The sequence below is a fragment of the Narcine bancroftii genome, chromosome 3 (genome assembly GCF_036971445.1).
Source record: "Narcine bancroftii isolate sNarBan1 chromosome 3, sNarBan1.hap1, whole genome shotgun sequence".
Lineage (NCBI taxonomy): Eukaryota > Metazoa > Chordata > Chondrichthyes > Torpediniformes > Narcinidae > Narcine > Narcine bancroftii.
This window is the reverse complement of record NC_091471.1, coordinates 26094474-26110854: the sequence shown is the minus strand read 5'-3', so window position 1 is coordinate 26110854 and position 16381 is coordinate 26094474. Positions and strand designations below refer to the sequence as shown.

The 16381-nt window shown below is 39.2% G+C and overlaps 1 protein-coding gene across 4 annotated transcripts in view; it reads left to right on the top strand.

The window, feature by feature from the left end:
• The window catches only part of LOC138757023 (DDRGK domain-containing protein 1), a 122149-nt gene that overhangs the window by 35589 nt on the left and 70179 nt on the right, over positions 1 to 16381 (top strand). For 3 of the 4 annotated variants that reach the window (XM_069923615.1, XM_069923617.1, XM_069923618.1), the window contains exon 2: positions 12410 to 12562. In XM_069923615.1, coding sequence (XP_069779716.1) covers positions 12410 to 12562 — 153 coding nt within the window. The remainder of the gene's footprint in view (positions 1 to 12409; positions 12563 to 16381) is intronic. The other variant, XM_069923616.1, reaches the window with a different exon arrangement.

The following is a 16381-nucleotide window of genomic DNA, read 5'->3' as shown; positions in this document are numbered from 1 at the left end:
TCCATCTACTTTGTTGACATACAGAGAGCTTTCAAGAGGCCAATGAGAGACTGTAGATGCCGGAAATCACATAGAATGCATGAGAACTCAATGGGTCAGGCAGCATCAACGGAGGGCAAAATGTCAATGTTTTAGGCTGAAATGTAGACCATCTTTTGCCTTCCATGGGTGCTTCCTGACCTGCTGAGTTCCTCAACCATTTTGTGTGTTGCATCATGCTTGCTGGTGTTGCTTTTTAACTAGCTTGGAGGTATGATTTGAGTCTTTGATCCTTATTTTGAGCAGAGTTCAGTCATTGTCCATAACCCATATCAAGTTCAGAAAATGATTATGAATGGAATTCAGCTTTCAAATGCCACAGCATGATGCATTATCACACCTTGTGTAGTGAAATTAATAATGAAAATAAGTCACCGATGAAAGAAACAAATTAATTTAGGTGTATCAAAGGAAGTAGGTACATGATATGACGAGATTATTAAAATGTAGCTTCAAGAAAATAAAACTGAATTCCATTAACCTGAGGCATTTAAGCTCATTTTAAAATTCTGAGCAATGACACTGAAACATTTAGCGATATATTCATAGATTTTCTCATTGTACAATAACTCTAGTTAAGAATTCTGATGTAGAACATTGTACACATGTTACAATTTACCAACTGTTCTCTGAGGAAAACCATATGAAATTGCAACTCACCACTTCCATCTGTGGTTTCAGGGCTTTGAAAGAGTCTGGAATTGCTTTTTCTTCCTCTACTGTGATGATGAGTACAAGTTCAGAGGGCCCATGCAGGGGGAATTTGCAACAGGGAACCGACACGCCCACAGACACAGCACCCGCACGCGATTTGGCGATTGGGACTAGACGTGGTTCAAATCCAATGCTGTCTGTAAGGAGTTTGTATATATTCTTCTAATGTTTGCATGAGTTTTCTCCTGAGGCTCCGGATTCCTTCCACCCTTCAAACATGAACTGGGATGTAGGTTAATGGACTCTTAGGGCCAAATTGGCCTTTGACAGTGGTGTACATCTACATAAATAAAAAAAATAAATCATTGTCCTCATTAAGTACATGTGAAGTGCCAGAAGACTGGAGGGTGGAAAATATTGTGCCTCTATTCAAGAAAGGCTGCAAGGAAAAGCCTGGCAATTACAGAACAGTACAAGGCATTTAATAAAATTCCACATGGTCGGCTGCTCTGGGAGGGTAGATCACATGGGATCCAAGGCAAGGTAGCAGAATGGAAACAAGAAAGCAGAGGATGATAGTGGAAGTTTGTTCTTCTGACTGGTATCCCACAGGTTCGATGCTGGGCCCATTGTTTGTTAGATGACAATGTATGTAACATAGAACATTACTGCATAGAACAGGCCTTTCAGCCCATCATATTGTGCTGATCTATATAAATGTAATCCACAACAATCTAACTTTTTCCTACTTCACACCCATAACCCTCTATTTTTCTTACATAAATGTACCCATCTAAGAGTCTTTTGAATGTCCCTATTGTACCAGCTCCACCACTGACTCCATTCCAGACACCTATCCCTGTCTGTGTAAAAAAAAAGAGTTACCCTAATCTTTCCTCCAGTCACCTTAGACAGATGTTCTCTGGTATTTGCTATTGTTGCCCTTGGAAAAAGATGCTTGCTGTCCCTGCGATCTATGCCTCTCATAATCATATGTACTTCTGCTACATGATTAGATGATAAGCAAGTTTGCCGATGACACTAGAGTGTCTGTTATAGGTAGTGAGACAGTTGCTAAAAATTGCAGCAAGATCTTAATCAAGTGGGCAGAGGAATGGTTGATGGAATTTAATGCAGAGAAATGGGAGGTGTTGCATTTTGGTAAGTCTAATGTGGGTAGGACATACAGAGGGATCTGGGGAGTGTGGTAGAGCAGAAGGATCCAGGAGTACAAGTATATTGAACCTTGTGGAGTCATGGGTAGATCGGGTGGCCTGTTTCCATGCTGTATTCCTCTGTGACTCAAAAACTGAATATTTATGATGTATTTTTTTTGTATTGTCTCTTTTTAATTGAATCAAGTATAATTTTTTTAGTTTATTTTTAAAAAGTATCTGTCCAGCTGCAGCAGGTAAGAATTTTGCTGCAAATGTACAGTGTACAATGAAAATGACGATAAACATTATCATTATCAATTCTTAACTCCTGCAATCAAACCCTCTCATAAGAAAGGCTAACATTGTATTTGTCCTTGTAATCACTTGCAATATCAACATGTTAGCTATCAGGCAATCATGTACAAGCAAACCAAGATCCCTTTAAATATCAATCCTAACCAATCTCTCAATAAAAAAAAACCTCTTTTGTTACATCCAAACTATTTTTAATTGTGAAAAGACCTCCTATCTTTCCATATTATGCTTGATTTTCTATTGAAAATAATTCTCAAAAAGTTAGTGTCTTGATCCTCCATTTTTAATAGAATGACTATCTTTTTGAATACTCTCAGTTTAGCAATTCTGATCTAACATTTATGTGGTGATAGTCAGTGACTGCTGTCTCACAGTTTTAATGACCTTGGGTTTGATCTGACCTTGCAGCTAAATGTTTGGAGTATGTTCATTGTCCCTATGAGCAATGTCAGATTCTTAGAATACTCTATAGTCTCCTTCCACATTAAAGGTTAATTGGTGACTTCAAATGTAGGCAAAATGAAATTGATAAAAAATACAGTATGGTTACAGGCCCTTCCAGCACAATGAGCCCTTTTATGAACTCCCATTTTTAGTAAAATGGTATTATCACTGAAAGGGATAGTATAGACAGGAAGGACTGAACAGCCACAGTTAACATTTCACACAAGCACCAAGTCATAGCCCAGTGATAATTCGATACATTGGAAGAACTGAGGGAAGGTTTGTCACAGGGGTGGGTGGGTTGTGTGTGTTCCAGATTCGATACATTTGCAAAGACACTGTGATTTTGCAAAGGGAGAACCCTTCTGACGGCTCGAGAGAAAACAGCTTTTGGAAACAGCTCGTTTTTGTGGAATTCAGAGCAAAGCATGATCTGTGAATTTGGGAAGCAAAGTGCTTCATTTTGCCTGTGGCTAACAGGAGAGATGGCTTCATTTTAAGTGTGACTAGCAGTGAGCGTACTTGAAGAGACCGGTGCCAGGGTCTTGGAAGCTTCATGGAGGCTGCGCAGTTTGAGTCTTGCCCACAAAACGACCAGGAGCTCGTTTGGATGGACATTTCTTCATCACAGCTCCAGTCTTCCCATCAGTTCAAAATTTATTCAGGGCATCAAATTTCAAAGGTCAATGTTTCAACACTGAATTTGAAAGACTGAACTTTGACACACACACCCACCCCTGTGCATAGCTCGGGATAGATTTAGTTTTGAGGATAGATTAAAAGTTAGAAATAAAATTAGTTTTTAAAAATTAAACATTGGTTCAATGCCCATTGCTGCCTATTACATGCAGCTCGTAACAGCCCACACTCCTGAATTACACCTGTCTCACCAATTAATTTATGAACCCATATATCTTTGGAATGTGAGATGAAACTGGAGAATCCAGAGGAAAACATATAAACTCCTTACAGTGGTGGATTTGAACATGGGTAATTGGTGCTGTACTAGCTTTGCGGAAACTGCCAAAATGTTTGGCCTGGAAGTCAGCCTGAAGAAAACTGAGGTCCTCCATCAGCCAGCTCCCCACCATGACTACCAGCCCCCCCACATCTCCATCGGGCACACAAAACTCAAAACGGTCAACCAGTTTACCTATCTCGGCTGCACCATTTCATCAGATGCAAGGATCGACAATGAGATAGACAACAGACTCGCCAAGGCAAATAGCGCCTTTGGAAGACTACACAAAAGAGTCTGGAAAAACAACCAACTGAAAAACCTCACAAAGATAAGCGTATACAGAGCCGTTGTCATACCCACACACCTGTTCGGCTCCGAATCATGGGTCATCTACCGGCACCACCTACGGCTCCTAGAACGCTTCCACCAGCGTTGTCTCCGCTCCATCCTCAACATCCATTGGAGCGCTTACACCCCTAACGTTGAAGTACTCGAGATGGCAGAGGTCGACAGCATCGAGTCCACGCTGCTGAAGATCCAGCTGCGCTGGATGGGTCACGTCTCCAGAATGGAGGACCATCGCCTTCCCAAGATCGTGTTATATGGCGAGCTCTCCACTGGCCACCGTGACAGAGGTGCACCAAAGAAAAGGTACAAGGACTGCCTAAAGAAATCTCTTGGTGCCTGCCACATTGACCACCGCCAGTGGGCTGATAACGCCTCAAACCGTGCATCTTGGCGCCTCACAGTTTGGCGGGCAGAACCTCCTTTGAAGAAGACCGCAGAGCCCACCTCACTGACAAAAGGCAAAGGAGGAAAAACCCAACACCCAACCCCAACCAACCAATTTTCCCTTGCAACCGCTGCAATCGTGTCTGCCTGTCCCGCATCGGACTTGTCAGCCACAAACGAGCCTGCAGCTGACGTGGACTTTTTACCCCCTCCATAAATCTTCGTCCGCGAAGCCAAGCCAAAGAAAAAAAGAAAGTGTTGCACTAACCGTGACTCCTATAGGGAAACAAAAAGGACCACTGGCATTGCTCCCCTTGGAGGTAGTGTGGACCCAAAGGGCTAAATCGCCTCTGTTGTTGTAAATAAGAAAAAGGATTAAAAAAAGGCCATCAAAATGGCAATAGATTTTGTTGAATTTGAGGGCGAGCACATTCTTTCACTATTTAGAACCATAAGGACATTGAAGCACAGAAAACGGGCCCTTTGGCTTTTCTAGTCTGTGCCAAACTATTATTCTGCAGAGTTCCACTGACCTGCACCCAGTCCAGAGGCCTCCATATCCCTCCTATCCATGTACCTGCCCAAATTTTTCATAAATGTTAAAATTGAGCCCGCATTCACCACTTCAAGTGACAAGTGGATTGGCAAATAAAGAACACACATTGTTTGGATGTGGATAGCTGTACCTTTCATGAGAGACAAGCTTGTGCATTGGTCTTAAAAGGAAAAATTGCTACATTTTATTTTTTATGTTTGGGAATGCAAAAGGAATAGAATAATGTTAATGTTGTTTTAATCCTTCATTCACAGAGCTATTCCCATCTCCAGATTCAACCCTACAGGCACTCTCTTTAGCTTTACCCCTGTAATCTATGAATATTCCTTGCAGGAAGGCTGTCAATTTTTTTGGAAATTTTTATTTATTGATCATAATAAATCATACAATAAAAATTTAAGTACATAATATTTTACCCCATATAACCCCCCCACCCCAACCCTAAACCACCCACCCCTCCCAACCCCCCTCTAAATGACCCCAAAAGAAAGAAAGAAAAAGATAGAGTAAAAGTGGAGATCAAGTTACATAACAACCTTCAATTCTTCTTTGGCTTGGCTTCGCGGACGAAGATTTATGGAGGGGTAAAGTCCACGTCAGCTGCAGGCTCGTTTGTGGCTGACAAGTCCGATGTGGGACAGGCAGACACTGTTGCAGCGGTTGCAAGAGAAAATTGGTTGGTTGGGGTTGGGTGTTGGGTTTTTCCTCCTTTGTCTTTTGACAGTGAGGTGGGCTCTGCGGTCTTCTTCAAAGGAGGTTGCTGCCCGCCGAACTGTGAGGTGCCAAGATGCATGGTTTGAGGCGATATCAGCCCACTGGCGGTGGTCAATGTGGCAGGCACCAAGAGCTTTCTTTAGGCAGTCCTTGTACCTCTTCTTTGGTGCACCTCTGTCTCGGTGGCCAGTGGAGAGCTCGCCATATAACACGATCTTCAATTATTGCCATGGTTTAGTGCAACCCCAGCAATTGTGGGAAAAAAATCTATTACAAATTCAATCTGATATACAGGCTCCAAACTTTAACAAAGAAAGAATAATTGTTATGTAAATTATGTTATTTTTTTTCCCAATGGAATACAAAACCTCATTTCCAAATGCCATTGTTGAATACGCAAATCTGTCTCATCTTTCCAAGTAATTTCCAAACAATTTCTAGCCACAGTTAAAACCAATCTCAAGAAAGCAATTTGAGACTTATCTAATTTTAATTCCAAACTCAATTTCTTAATATAACCCAGTAAAAATACCATAGGATCAAGTGAAATTTTAAATTTAAATAAAGCTTCTAAAAGTTCCTTAATTCTATTCCAAAAAGGTTTCACCGTTTCACACGACCACGTAGAATGTCAAAATGAATCAACTTGTTTGTTTATGGCACCTAAAGCATAAATCAGAAGAAATAAACTTACATTTCCCTAACTTCTCAGGGGTTAAATATAACTGATGAATAAAGTTATAATGAACCAATCCATACCTTACATTTACAATTTTGGTCATATTGTCTTCACATAAAGTCATCCAATCATCGTAAGAAATAGATATGGACAAATCTTTTTCCTGTTTTAATTTAGATTTTTAAATATCTGGCTTAAGCATTTTATTCTGTAATAGAGCATTCATCTCAGATATAAATCCTTTCTTACCACCTTCAGTAAGTAAACTTTCAAATTTAGACCATCTAGGTAACCATAACATATGCCCAAAATTATCCAACAATAAAGCTCTAACCTGATAATAAGAAAACAAAGTATTCAAAGAAATTTCATATTTCTCTTTCATTCTTTGAAATGAAATAAAATACCCAGCCTCATAACAATCTTCTACCAATCTAATTCCCTTCTGTTCCCACAATTTCAAAAGTTGATTATTTAATGTAAAAGGAAAAAGCTTATTTTGAAATAAAGTTTTAGCTGAGATTTTACCTACAATTTCATTCTTCTCAGTTCATAATTCCATTAAATGTTTCAACATTGATAAATTATAACTCTGTAAAAGCTGAGAATTCCATTTATAAATGAAATGATCCATCTTCTTCTCATCAATCTGAGATAATTCAATATTACCCCATACCAAAGGCTTATCCACTTCAAACATCCTATTAATAAATTTCAAATGTGCCGATTCATAATAATTCTGAAAATGAGGAAGTTGCAAACCTCCTAAAGCATACTTCCAAGACAATTTTTGCAATGACACCTTCACCATTTTACCTTTCCACAAAAATTTCCTCACTGAAGCATTCAAATCTTTAAAAAATTTTTGAGTAATCTTACAAGGAATAGACTGGAAAATATATTGAATACAGGGAAAGACATTCATTTTCACACAAGGCTGTTTTTCAATTTTCTCGCATGCAGGGATTTGTGGAGTATGCCTTGTGTATTCTACATGATAGCAGCCAGAGCGCCATGGATTAAACTTTTGTTGCCTATTCATGCTCAAGAGATTCATGGTACAGCTACTTGTTAAGCAATAAGGAACTCCCAGTTTTCTTCCTAAACTGAATGAGAGACTGGAAAGTAAACAGAATGGCAAAATGGGCTGAGGACCAACTGGTGTCTTGTTGAATTTGCAGACTTTTAAAAAATAATTGCTTCAGCCTGATAATTTGCTGACTTAAAGGAATTTTAGAGGTGAGGTTGCAGAGCAGAAATTTGCAGCATGTAAATGTTCTGAATCTTTTGGACTTTCTTGAAGGTTTTCTCTGCTGTAGTTTATTATTACCCCAATCTTATGTTATATGTGGTGTTCATTTTGTCTAGTAGAAATTCGCATTCTTGTTTCATAACTTTATTTTAAAATGGTCTATTTGTATCAACTGTTCAACAACAAAACTACTCCTAATGATTTATTAGTACACTTATACGATGAGCCAGTATGTATTTCTGTTTGATGTAAAAAGCTGCCAAAATACTCAGGTACATAACTGGGGATAAAAAAAAAGTAACTGTCTGCTGGAGAAATTCAATCTGTTGAACTGCATCCGTCAGAGATAAAAGAATTGCCAATGTTTTGGGGTGGAACTTGTTCCATAAGGCTGTAAGACATAAGAGCCATCAAGTTCTCCTCGCCCTTCTTTTATGGCTGATATACTATCCTTTTCAACCCTATTTTCCTGCCTTCTCCCCGTAACCCTTGATTCCCTTCCTAATCAATAACCTATCTTCCTCCATTTTAAATGTACCCAATGTTTTGACCCCCACAGCTGTCCACACCAATACAGATACATCATCCACTGGATAAAGAAGTGTCTCCTCATTAGTATACTAAAGGGACATTTTTGTATTCTGAGGTTGTGCCTTCCTGCCCCAGACTTCCCCATCACAGGAAACATCCTCTCCACATCCACTCTGCACAGACCTTTCAATAATCGATAGTTTTCAAGTACAGTCTCAGAGCATCAAACAATCCTCATATGAAACCTTTTCATTGCGGGGATCGTTCACGTGAACCTCCTCGGGGCCCTCACCAATGTTAACACATCCTTATTTAGGCAGGGGGCTGAAAACTGCTTAAGGTAAGTGCAGTCAGACATTACATCCATGCTTTTATATTCTGTCCCTCTCAAAATTGCATTTGCCTTCCTTATCACCGACTCCCAAATCTCTCTACACCTCTTATTCCTGAACCTGCTTATAAAATTGTCTATTCCTTTATTCCTTCCACCAAAATGCATGATCATACTCTTTACAGCATATTCCAGATGTGATTTCGTCACCCAATCTCCTAACCTAAGGCTTCTACAGACTTGGAGCTTCCTCAAAACTACTTGCTCCATCTCTTATCTTTGTATCATCTGCAATCTTGAACATAAAGCCATTAATTCTGTCATCCAAATCATTGCCATTATGACATGAAAAGAAGTGGTCTCAGCTCTGTGGAACACCATTGGTCACCAGCAGCCAATAGAAAGGTACCCTTTATCCCCACTCTACCTCCTGCTAGTTAGCCAACCTTCTAGCCAAGCTGATAGCTTTCTTGTAATTCCATTATCTCTTGCTTGTCAAAAGCCTGTGAAAATCTAAAAGAAAAACATCAGTGACTCCTTTGCCTGTCCGTTCTGTTCAAGCCGATACATTGACAGTTGTTTTTTTAATCCCACTGTAGTTCCTCCAGCAGGTTGTTTATTGCTCCAGATTTGCGCATCTGCTGTGTTATGTGACAAGAGGGAAAAAAGGGTTACTGAGCCAACGAAAGGCTCAGTTGAGGAGACCCTTAAAGATGAATCATTTATGGAAGTGTGGGACCCTAATTACTGAAGATGCATTTGAAAATGAAGTGGTGGTGGAGTGATACGTAAGACTGAAACTGGGGACAACTCAAGAAATTGGGGAGATGATTTTAAGGAGGGAATTGCAGAGGGAGGAAGGGATAAGGTGAATGAAATTTTCAAAAAGTTCTCATCTATCCCACTGAATGCTTTCACATTGAACCAATGCAATATGACTCAAATTTGATAAACTCAACGGACAGCTCCATATTGCCCATTTTAATTAGCTGAATTGATGTGGTGCTGGTCACATATTTTGTGGACAAGCATCAGTTATATGGTGTGTAACATGATTGATAGTACGCAGACTTGTGAGGAACACAAAAACACTTTTATTAGCTTACAATTAATGGCCGATATCTGCAGTGGTCTTCAGGTAAATTGGAGGTAAGGCAGGAAAATGGAGTTTATATTGGGACCGATGGGGGTGGAGCCAAGAGGAAGGGCCAGTTATCTAATCTACTCATAGACAGTGAATTCACTGCATTCACCCTTTCCTTCAGAAGAGAACTTGTGGGTGAATACAGAGACAACTTTCAGTAATACAAAGTTTTTACAATTATTTACAAGTTGAGTCTGTCTGGGTGCCTGGTTATTCTGGTTGAGCACCTAAGAACTGGTGGACTTTACTCTTCCAGAACTTCCTGTGGGTCTTAGATACTAGGACTCAAAGGAGGACTCGGGGGTTCAGGTTCCGATGGTTATGTGGTCGGAACTTTGTTGTCTGGAACCCTGCATGGGGTATTTGGAGGTTTTAGGTTTATTAAAACCCAGAAGGTGCCAGGTCTCTGATTGAGACGGTGTCCTCTCTGCCATCTGGGTATGCCACATAGACATACATTGGGTTTGTGTGCAGTAGGTGCACTCTCTCGACCAGAGGGTCCGTTTTGCTTCTCCTCACGTTCTTTTACAGCAGGACCTGTCTTGGTGTTGTTCGCCATGCTGGAAGAGTGATCCCCGACATGGATTTCCTTGGGAATGCAAACATTAGCTCGTGAGGAGTTGCATTGGCCGCAATGCAGAGAAGCGACCTCATGGAGTGGGCAGAACCTCCTGTCAACATGAATCTGGAAGGCCTTTAGACCAGAGGGCTAACTTCACAGCTTTCTAAACCGTTGATTTCTCTTTTTCAACTTATCCATTCCCCTGGGGGGGGTTATAGCTGGTCATCCTACTTGTGGCAATGCCTCTTGCAAGCAGGTATTGGTGTAGCTCTTTGCTCATAAATAATGAGCACCGGTCACCATGAATATAGCTGGGATATCCAAACATGTTAAAAATGGAGTGCAGAGCTCTGATGACTGTGATGGTGGTGGTGTCTGGGCAGGGGATGGCGAACGGAAAATGTGAGGACTCATCAATAACGTTATGAAAGTACAGGTTTCTGTTGGAAGGAAGGGGCCCCTTGAAATCAATGCTGAGTCATTTGAAGAGGCTGGAAGCTTTTATCAGGTGCGCTTTGTCGGGGCGGTAGAAGAGCAGTTTGAACTCAGCGCAGACCCGGCATGACCTGGTCATTTCCCTGATGACAGGTTGTGTGCCTTGATGAAGTGAGCCATGCGGAATCCTTTTTAATATTCAATAGAATTATGTCATAACTGAATTTAATCAGCACACTTGAGTAGAAAACTCCAAAGATTCTATTCCTTCCATGTGGAAAAAAATTGACTTCCTATATTTCATTTCATTTGAGATAGTGAGACCTGATACGAGAAAACTGTTTCTTTCTTGCAGCCATCAAGCTCCTGAATGAACCTCACAATAATGATCACATGCTTTCCTTGTTATGTATCAATTGATCTTTCACTGTAACATAACACACTGTAATATGCTCTTGCTCCTATGCTTTGTATTGCATTATTCATGTGAGAAGTAAAAATACAATACTGGAGAAACTCAGCAGGCCAAACAGTTTACTTTATATGGAAAAGATAAGGAACATAACAAACGTATCAGCCTTGTGCAATTTAACAAGGTATGGAAAAATGTTGGTGGGCACCTGAACAAAATGGAGGGAGGGAGGGGTTGTCACTCCTGCTGATACAGAAGTGAAGTCTCTTTAAAGGACTTTTTAGGGTTTGAATGCTGGTGCGGGAGGAGGTGTGCGTGCAAGTGCGGCAATTCCTGCAACCAATCATTTCAATTTCGATTCTGTGACCCACTTCCATGCTCGCGTCCGTCCATGGCCTCATGTACTATCCCTCCAAGAACATTTGTAAATTGGAGGAACAACACTTCTGTCTGGGCACTCTCCAACTGGATTGCATGAACATCGACTTCTCTAATTTCTGCTAACCTACTCTCTGTTCTTCCTCCCTTCCTTTTCCCTTTGTCTTCTTTCCCTTAGCTCTCCACTCCCTTCATTCTTTATTCCCAGAGCCATCCCTCCTCCCCCTGCTTGCTATTATGCCCTCCCTCCCTTTATCCACCTATTACCATCTGCCTTTTGTCCATACTCTTCTCTCTGCCCTCCCCCCCACCATTTTGTTCAGGTGCCTGCCGACATTTTGTCCATAACTTGATGAACCATGGTGTCTGCAGACTATTTTACTTATGCACGTGAGAGTTGACTTGCAGAACTGTTTGTGAAATGAACCATTCTCACTGTATTAAGTATCATATTACAAAATATTTGAGAGGCCCATTCCTGTTAGTAAAGCAGGTGAGAGCTACAGATCACAGGTACATAATAAAGGGAAAGAATTAAGAATGCCATGAGGAAAACATGTTCAGACCATATGTGGTTGGAATCTGGACCTGTCGATGGGGTAGAGGACAAGTTCCATTCTAACTTGTAAGATGGAAATGACTCAAACATGATGAAGAAAAGGGGGATGGGGAGGGGGCAAGCAAAGTGGAACTAATGAATTGCTCTGATCAAGTATAGTCATAATGGCTGAATGTCCTTCTGTGCTATGAGAACAAATATTTGTCTATTGATGATAAACCTTACCTGAAGATTTTAGATGTTGAATATTTCAGTTACTTTACACTTTGACTTTGCATCTTTCAATCTGAAATTGTCTTTTTCTTTGCTAATATGCTTGTTACCACAAAGGTGGAGACCACTTGATAACTTGCAAGCAGAGCATTTCCAGAGAGCATCTTAAAGTCTCCAGAATAATTCAAGCTTGCATATGAGTAAATAGTTCTTTGAGGAATTTGGGTTTCTTGCTAACATTCAGATCTAATTCTTAATATGCTTTCTTTTTGTTTTATTTTTATTATACCTGTACTGTTTAATGTGATTTATAAAGATTTTTTTTCTCTCTGTGCCACCAGCAGATCGGAATCAACAGCAAAATGTAGCAGCCGCTGTTGGAAGGCCACTAGCTCTTAATGAAGATCGGGCTGCAGGTGCTCCTAGAATGCGACGCAACCTTAGATACAGAGTTATGGCTCGGAGAATGCAAGAAGCTGGACAGGAAGCTGAAGGTGATATTAGAGTTATAAATGTGAATTCTCCCATTACTAAAATTATAATATGTATTTCTACTCCAACAGTTGGTGTCAGTAGAAAGTCCCTTTTTCTAATCAAGTAACTTAATCAAGGTGTGTTAAATTTAAATTTAGACATACAGCATGGTAACATAGCCCTTTCAAGCCCAAGAGCCCATGCTGCCCATTTATACCCAATTGTCCTACAGCCCCATATGTTTTGAAGGGTGGGAAGAAACCCACGCAGACATGGGGAGAACATACAAACTCCTTACAGACAGCACCGAATTTGAACCTGGTTGCTGGCGCTATAACAGCATTGTGCTTACCGCTAGGCTAACTGCGCCACCCATGAGACAGGAAGTAAGTTACACCAATGCATGACTGATCCCATGACTGAAAACATCTCCACATTCACTCTGTACCCCTTTTAATCTCTATGTCATACAGCAGGCAGTGGAAGAATAAAACACAAGTGCAGGGTTCAGTGTCACAAGATAAAGTGCAGGGTATAGTATTAAAGAGAAAAGTACAGTTACATATGGAAGACAAAATATCATTACTAATAGAAGGACCATTCAAGAGTCTGATAACAGCAGGAAACAAACTGTCTTTAAATCTAGAGGAGTGTGTTTTCAAATTCAGGTGTCTTCTGTCTGAAGGACAGGGGAAAGGGAGCATCTGCAATACTCAAATATTGAACATTCAGTTTTATACTCAGAGGATGAATTAGCACTAAAAAATAAAATCTGTCCTTTTTTAGTCCAAAAGCTCAACCATTTTGAATTCTGGAGGAAAGTTGATCTTGCTTTCCATATTTAAGCTGGGACTACATGTCTTTGTCTTACCTTATCTGGTTAATTGTTAATTGAAATGATATTGACAATAGATGTAAAACATTAAAGAATAAATATACATACCACAAGCAAGGAGACACTTTTTCTCCATATGTTGAACTAATAGCACATTTAAATTTGAGTTGGATTGACATTTGTGACAAAGTAGTGAAGAGGCTGGAGGATTATGACTAAAACTAATTAAATGCTAAGTATATCTAGGATGTACTTTGCTCTTCAAAATGAAAGTGCAAATCCAGATTTACAGAGATCAAGAGAGGGATGGAGTTGGATCTTGGAGTCACAATAATGGTGAGATGCGGGTCTGATTGGTGTTTGGATAGTATGACGTCAATTATAAATGCAAGATATGGATTAGTGCAATATAATTTCCTACACCAGTTATATTTCACACCACAGAAGTTGCATAAATCAAAATCTGAAATATTGACATTTGTATTTTAGGTGTGGGATTGAAATAGGAATGCTCTTACATGCTATGTGGTGGTGTGTGAAGGTGAGACCTTTCTGGCAGAATATTACTGAAATACTAACAAGGATAACGGGTGGTCTTCACGGACAACCCAGAGCTTTATCTTTTGGGCAATTTTATTGAAATAAGTAATAAATTAATTAAATTCAAAATTTCATTTGTTAAAATAGTTTTAGCTGTGGCTAAGAAATGTATTGGTTGACTTGGAAGTCCGACTCCCCTCTACAGATAGCACGATGGTAGAGATGAATAGTTGTATTCCTATGGGGAAAAAAAAAATCACATACAATCTAACATGACATACTTAAAAAAAAAGCAACCATATCTGGATTACTTGGGAGCCCAAATATAAAAAAGTGCTATTATTATAAAAATATAAGTGACCTCCCCAATGAAGATTTTCTTTTTTAAACCCAATTGTGTATGGATTTATACTGGGAAGAAGGAGTTGTTTTGTTTTGTAAGAAAAAAAACCAGTTATATATATTTTGAAAATGGAAAAAAATTCCAAAAAAGAATACAGTTTAAAAGACAAAATACTATATTGTACTTAAACTGAGCAAACTTCATTTGCATGAATATATAAACATTAAAGCATTTTACTTTATTTTCAGTCACATTCTTTGAAAACATTTAACCGTCATTGCATTTGTAAGTTCCTCCCCCTCAGCAGAGTCGTCTGAAAGACAAAGAATAACATCATAATTAAACCCCCCCCTTTATAGATAAAGCGTTAATAATATACTAATAAAGATAAAGGCACTTACTAAGAAGGGATAAGAAGACACTTTAAGAGAGGCACCTCAGTTTTGAGTGCACTTCATCCTGGGCGACGCCATTTTATTTAAACACAAATTTATTCAAACTTGATTCAAACAGCTGCTATGAGTGAAGCACGATCAAGACACACCGTTAGCTGAATATTTGCTCCCATCTTCACCAAAGGTTTATGTGTAACTTCAGAAAACGTCGACTTTTACAATTTAAAACTTCTATTTAAATTTTCATCTAGTTATTATTTATTTATTTTCTTCGCGGTTTCTGTCAGTTGCTTGAGTTGTTGGAGTTTTAGTGTAATTATGTAATTTTAAGGCATGGATTTTTAAGTAACTAACACAGGTGGGTGGATTAGAGCTACCAGCTGATGTAACACTGTATAGTGGTTATTACGAACACCAGAGTATCTTGTGCTGCAATAGATATTTCAACACAAATTTTCCAGGTGATGAATGTGTTGGTAAATGAGATTGTAAGCTTGGTGAATGAGCATGTGGAATTGCTGAGTAAAGAATCTCCACTGAAGCATTTTCATAATATGAATATGCTGTCTACTGGTTGTACTTCTGAGTAATCGATGACTGCTGTTCGTAAATAAGACCATGCAAATTGTCTATTAGCTCCTATCTTTATTCTACCCACTGGAAACAACAGTGGGTAGCTGTTTGCTAGGAAAATATTTACTGAGAAATTATTATTCAGAAAACTAATATGTGCAAGTTATGCATCCATTTTAGGATGAATTACTGATCAGATAGCTTCCATCCCTTGTCCCATGATGCAAGGATTTTCATTTACTTATTGTAGTAAGTGACTGCAACGTTGGCCTGCATTGTGCAACCCACCATTCTCATACAGCTGTAGGCTAATTGTACCGTGGGTTTTGAAACTGTTAGTAAAGGTGGGATCTCATGTCAACACTTTCAACTTGACATTTTGGGCTCTTAGGTTAATTATAAATACTGTTTGCATTTGATTTGACATTTCAGATCATTGGATTTTGCACTGAAAGTCTGTGGAGATGTTATGCATTCTGCAGTTATAGGTTGTGATAATTGCTTCTCTTCTACATGTCAGAGTTATTTCATTTATTTTTAATTTTGTAGACAATCAATGAATATCCAATGTTATTGTTTAACAGGCTATTTATTATCTATAATGATCCAAAGTAGCGAATGGCTCAAAAACAATTCTTTTCTGATACATAATATCAGCAAGTGCATCAGAAGGCTGAGGAGTGCTCCTCATCTTGTTGCTCTATATTGTTTGGACACTATTTCCCACTGCTTTTTATTTTTTTCTCTCGTCTTTTTGCCCCATCCTCTCCATGAGATTTAATTTCTATGTCTTGCTAGGCTTGTGTATAGAGTATCTTCCCTATTTGTGAGTGATTTGACTTACAGAAATTTGCTTTTACACAAATTCAAGCAAGGAAATGTTTCATACTATTCATTAATCACTAGATACAGTTATTCAATTAGATTAATTTAAGGAAGGGTTAGGGTAATTATTCAATGACATGGAAGAATTATGGAAGGTTTATGTCGAGTGATACAATAGGCATAGCCAGAGAAAATTTCTGACTTATGGAGGAGTCGTCTTATTGACAGTAATCAGGAGTGGAATCCTTATTTAACCCGAGGTTTACATGCATCCATATTCTTACATTGTTAACTGACTCTTTGTGTCTGTTACTCTTGGACTTCTCCC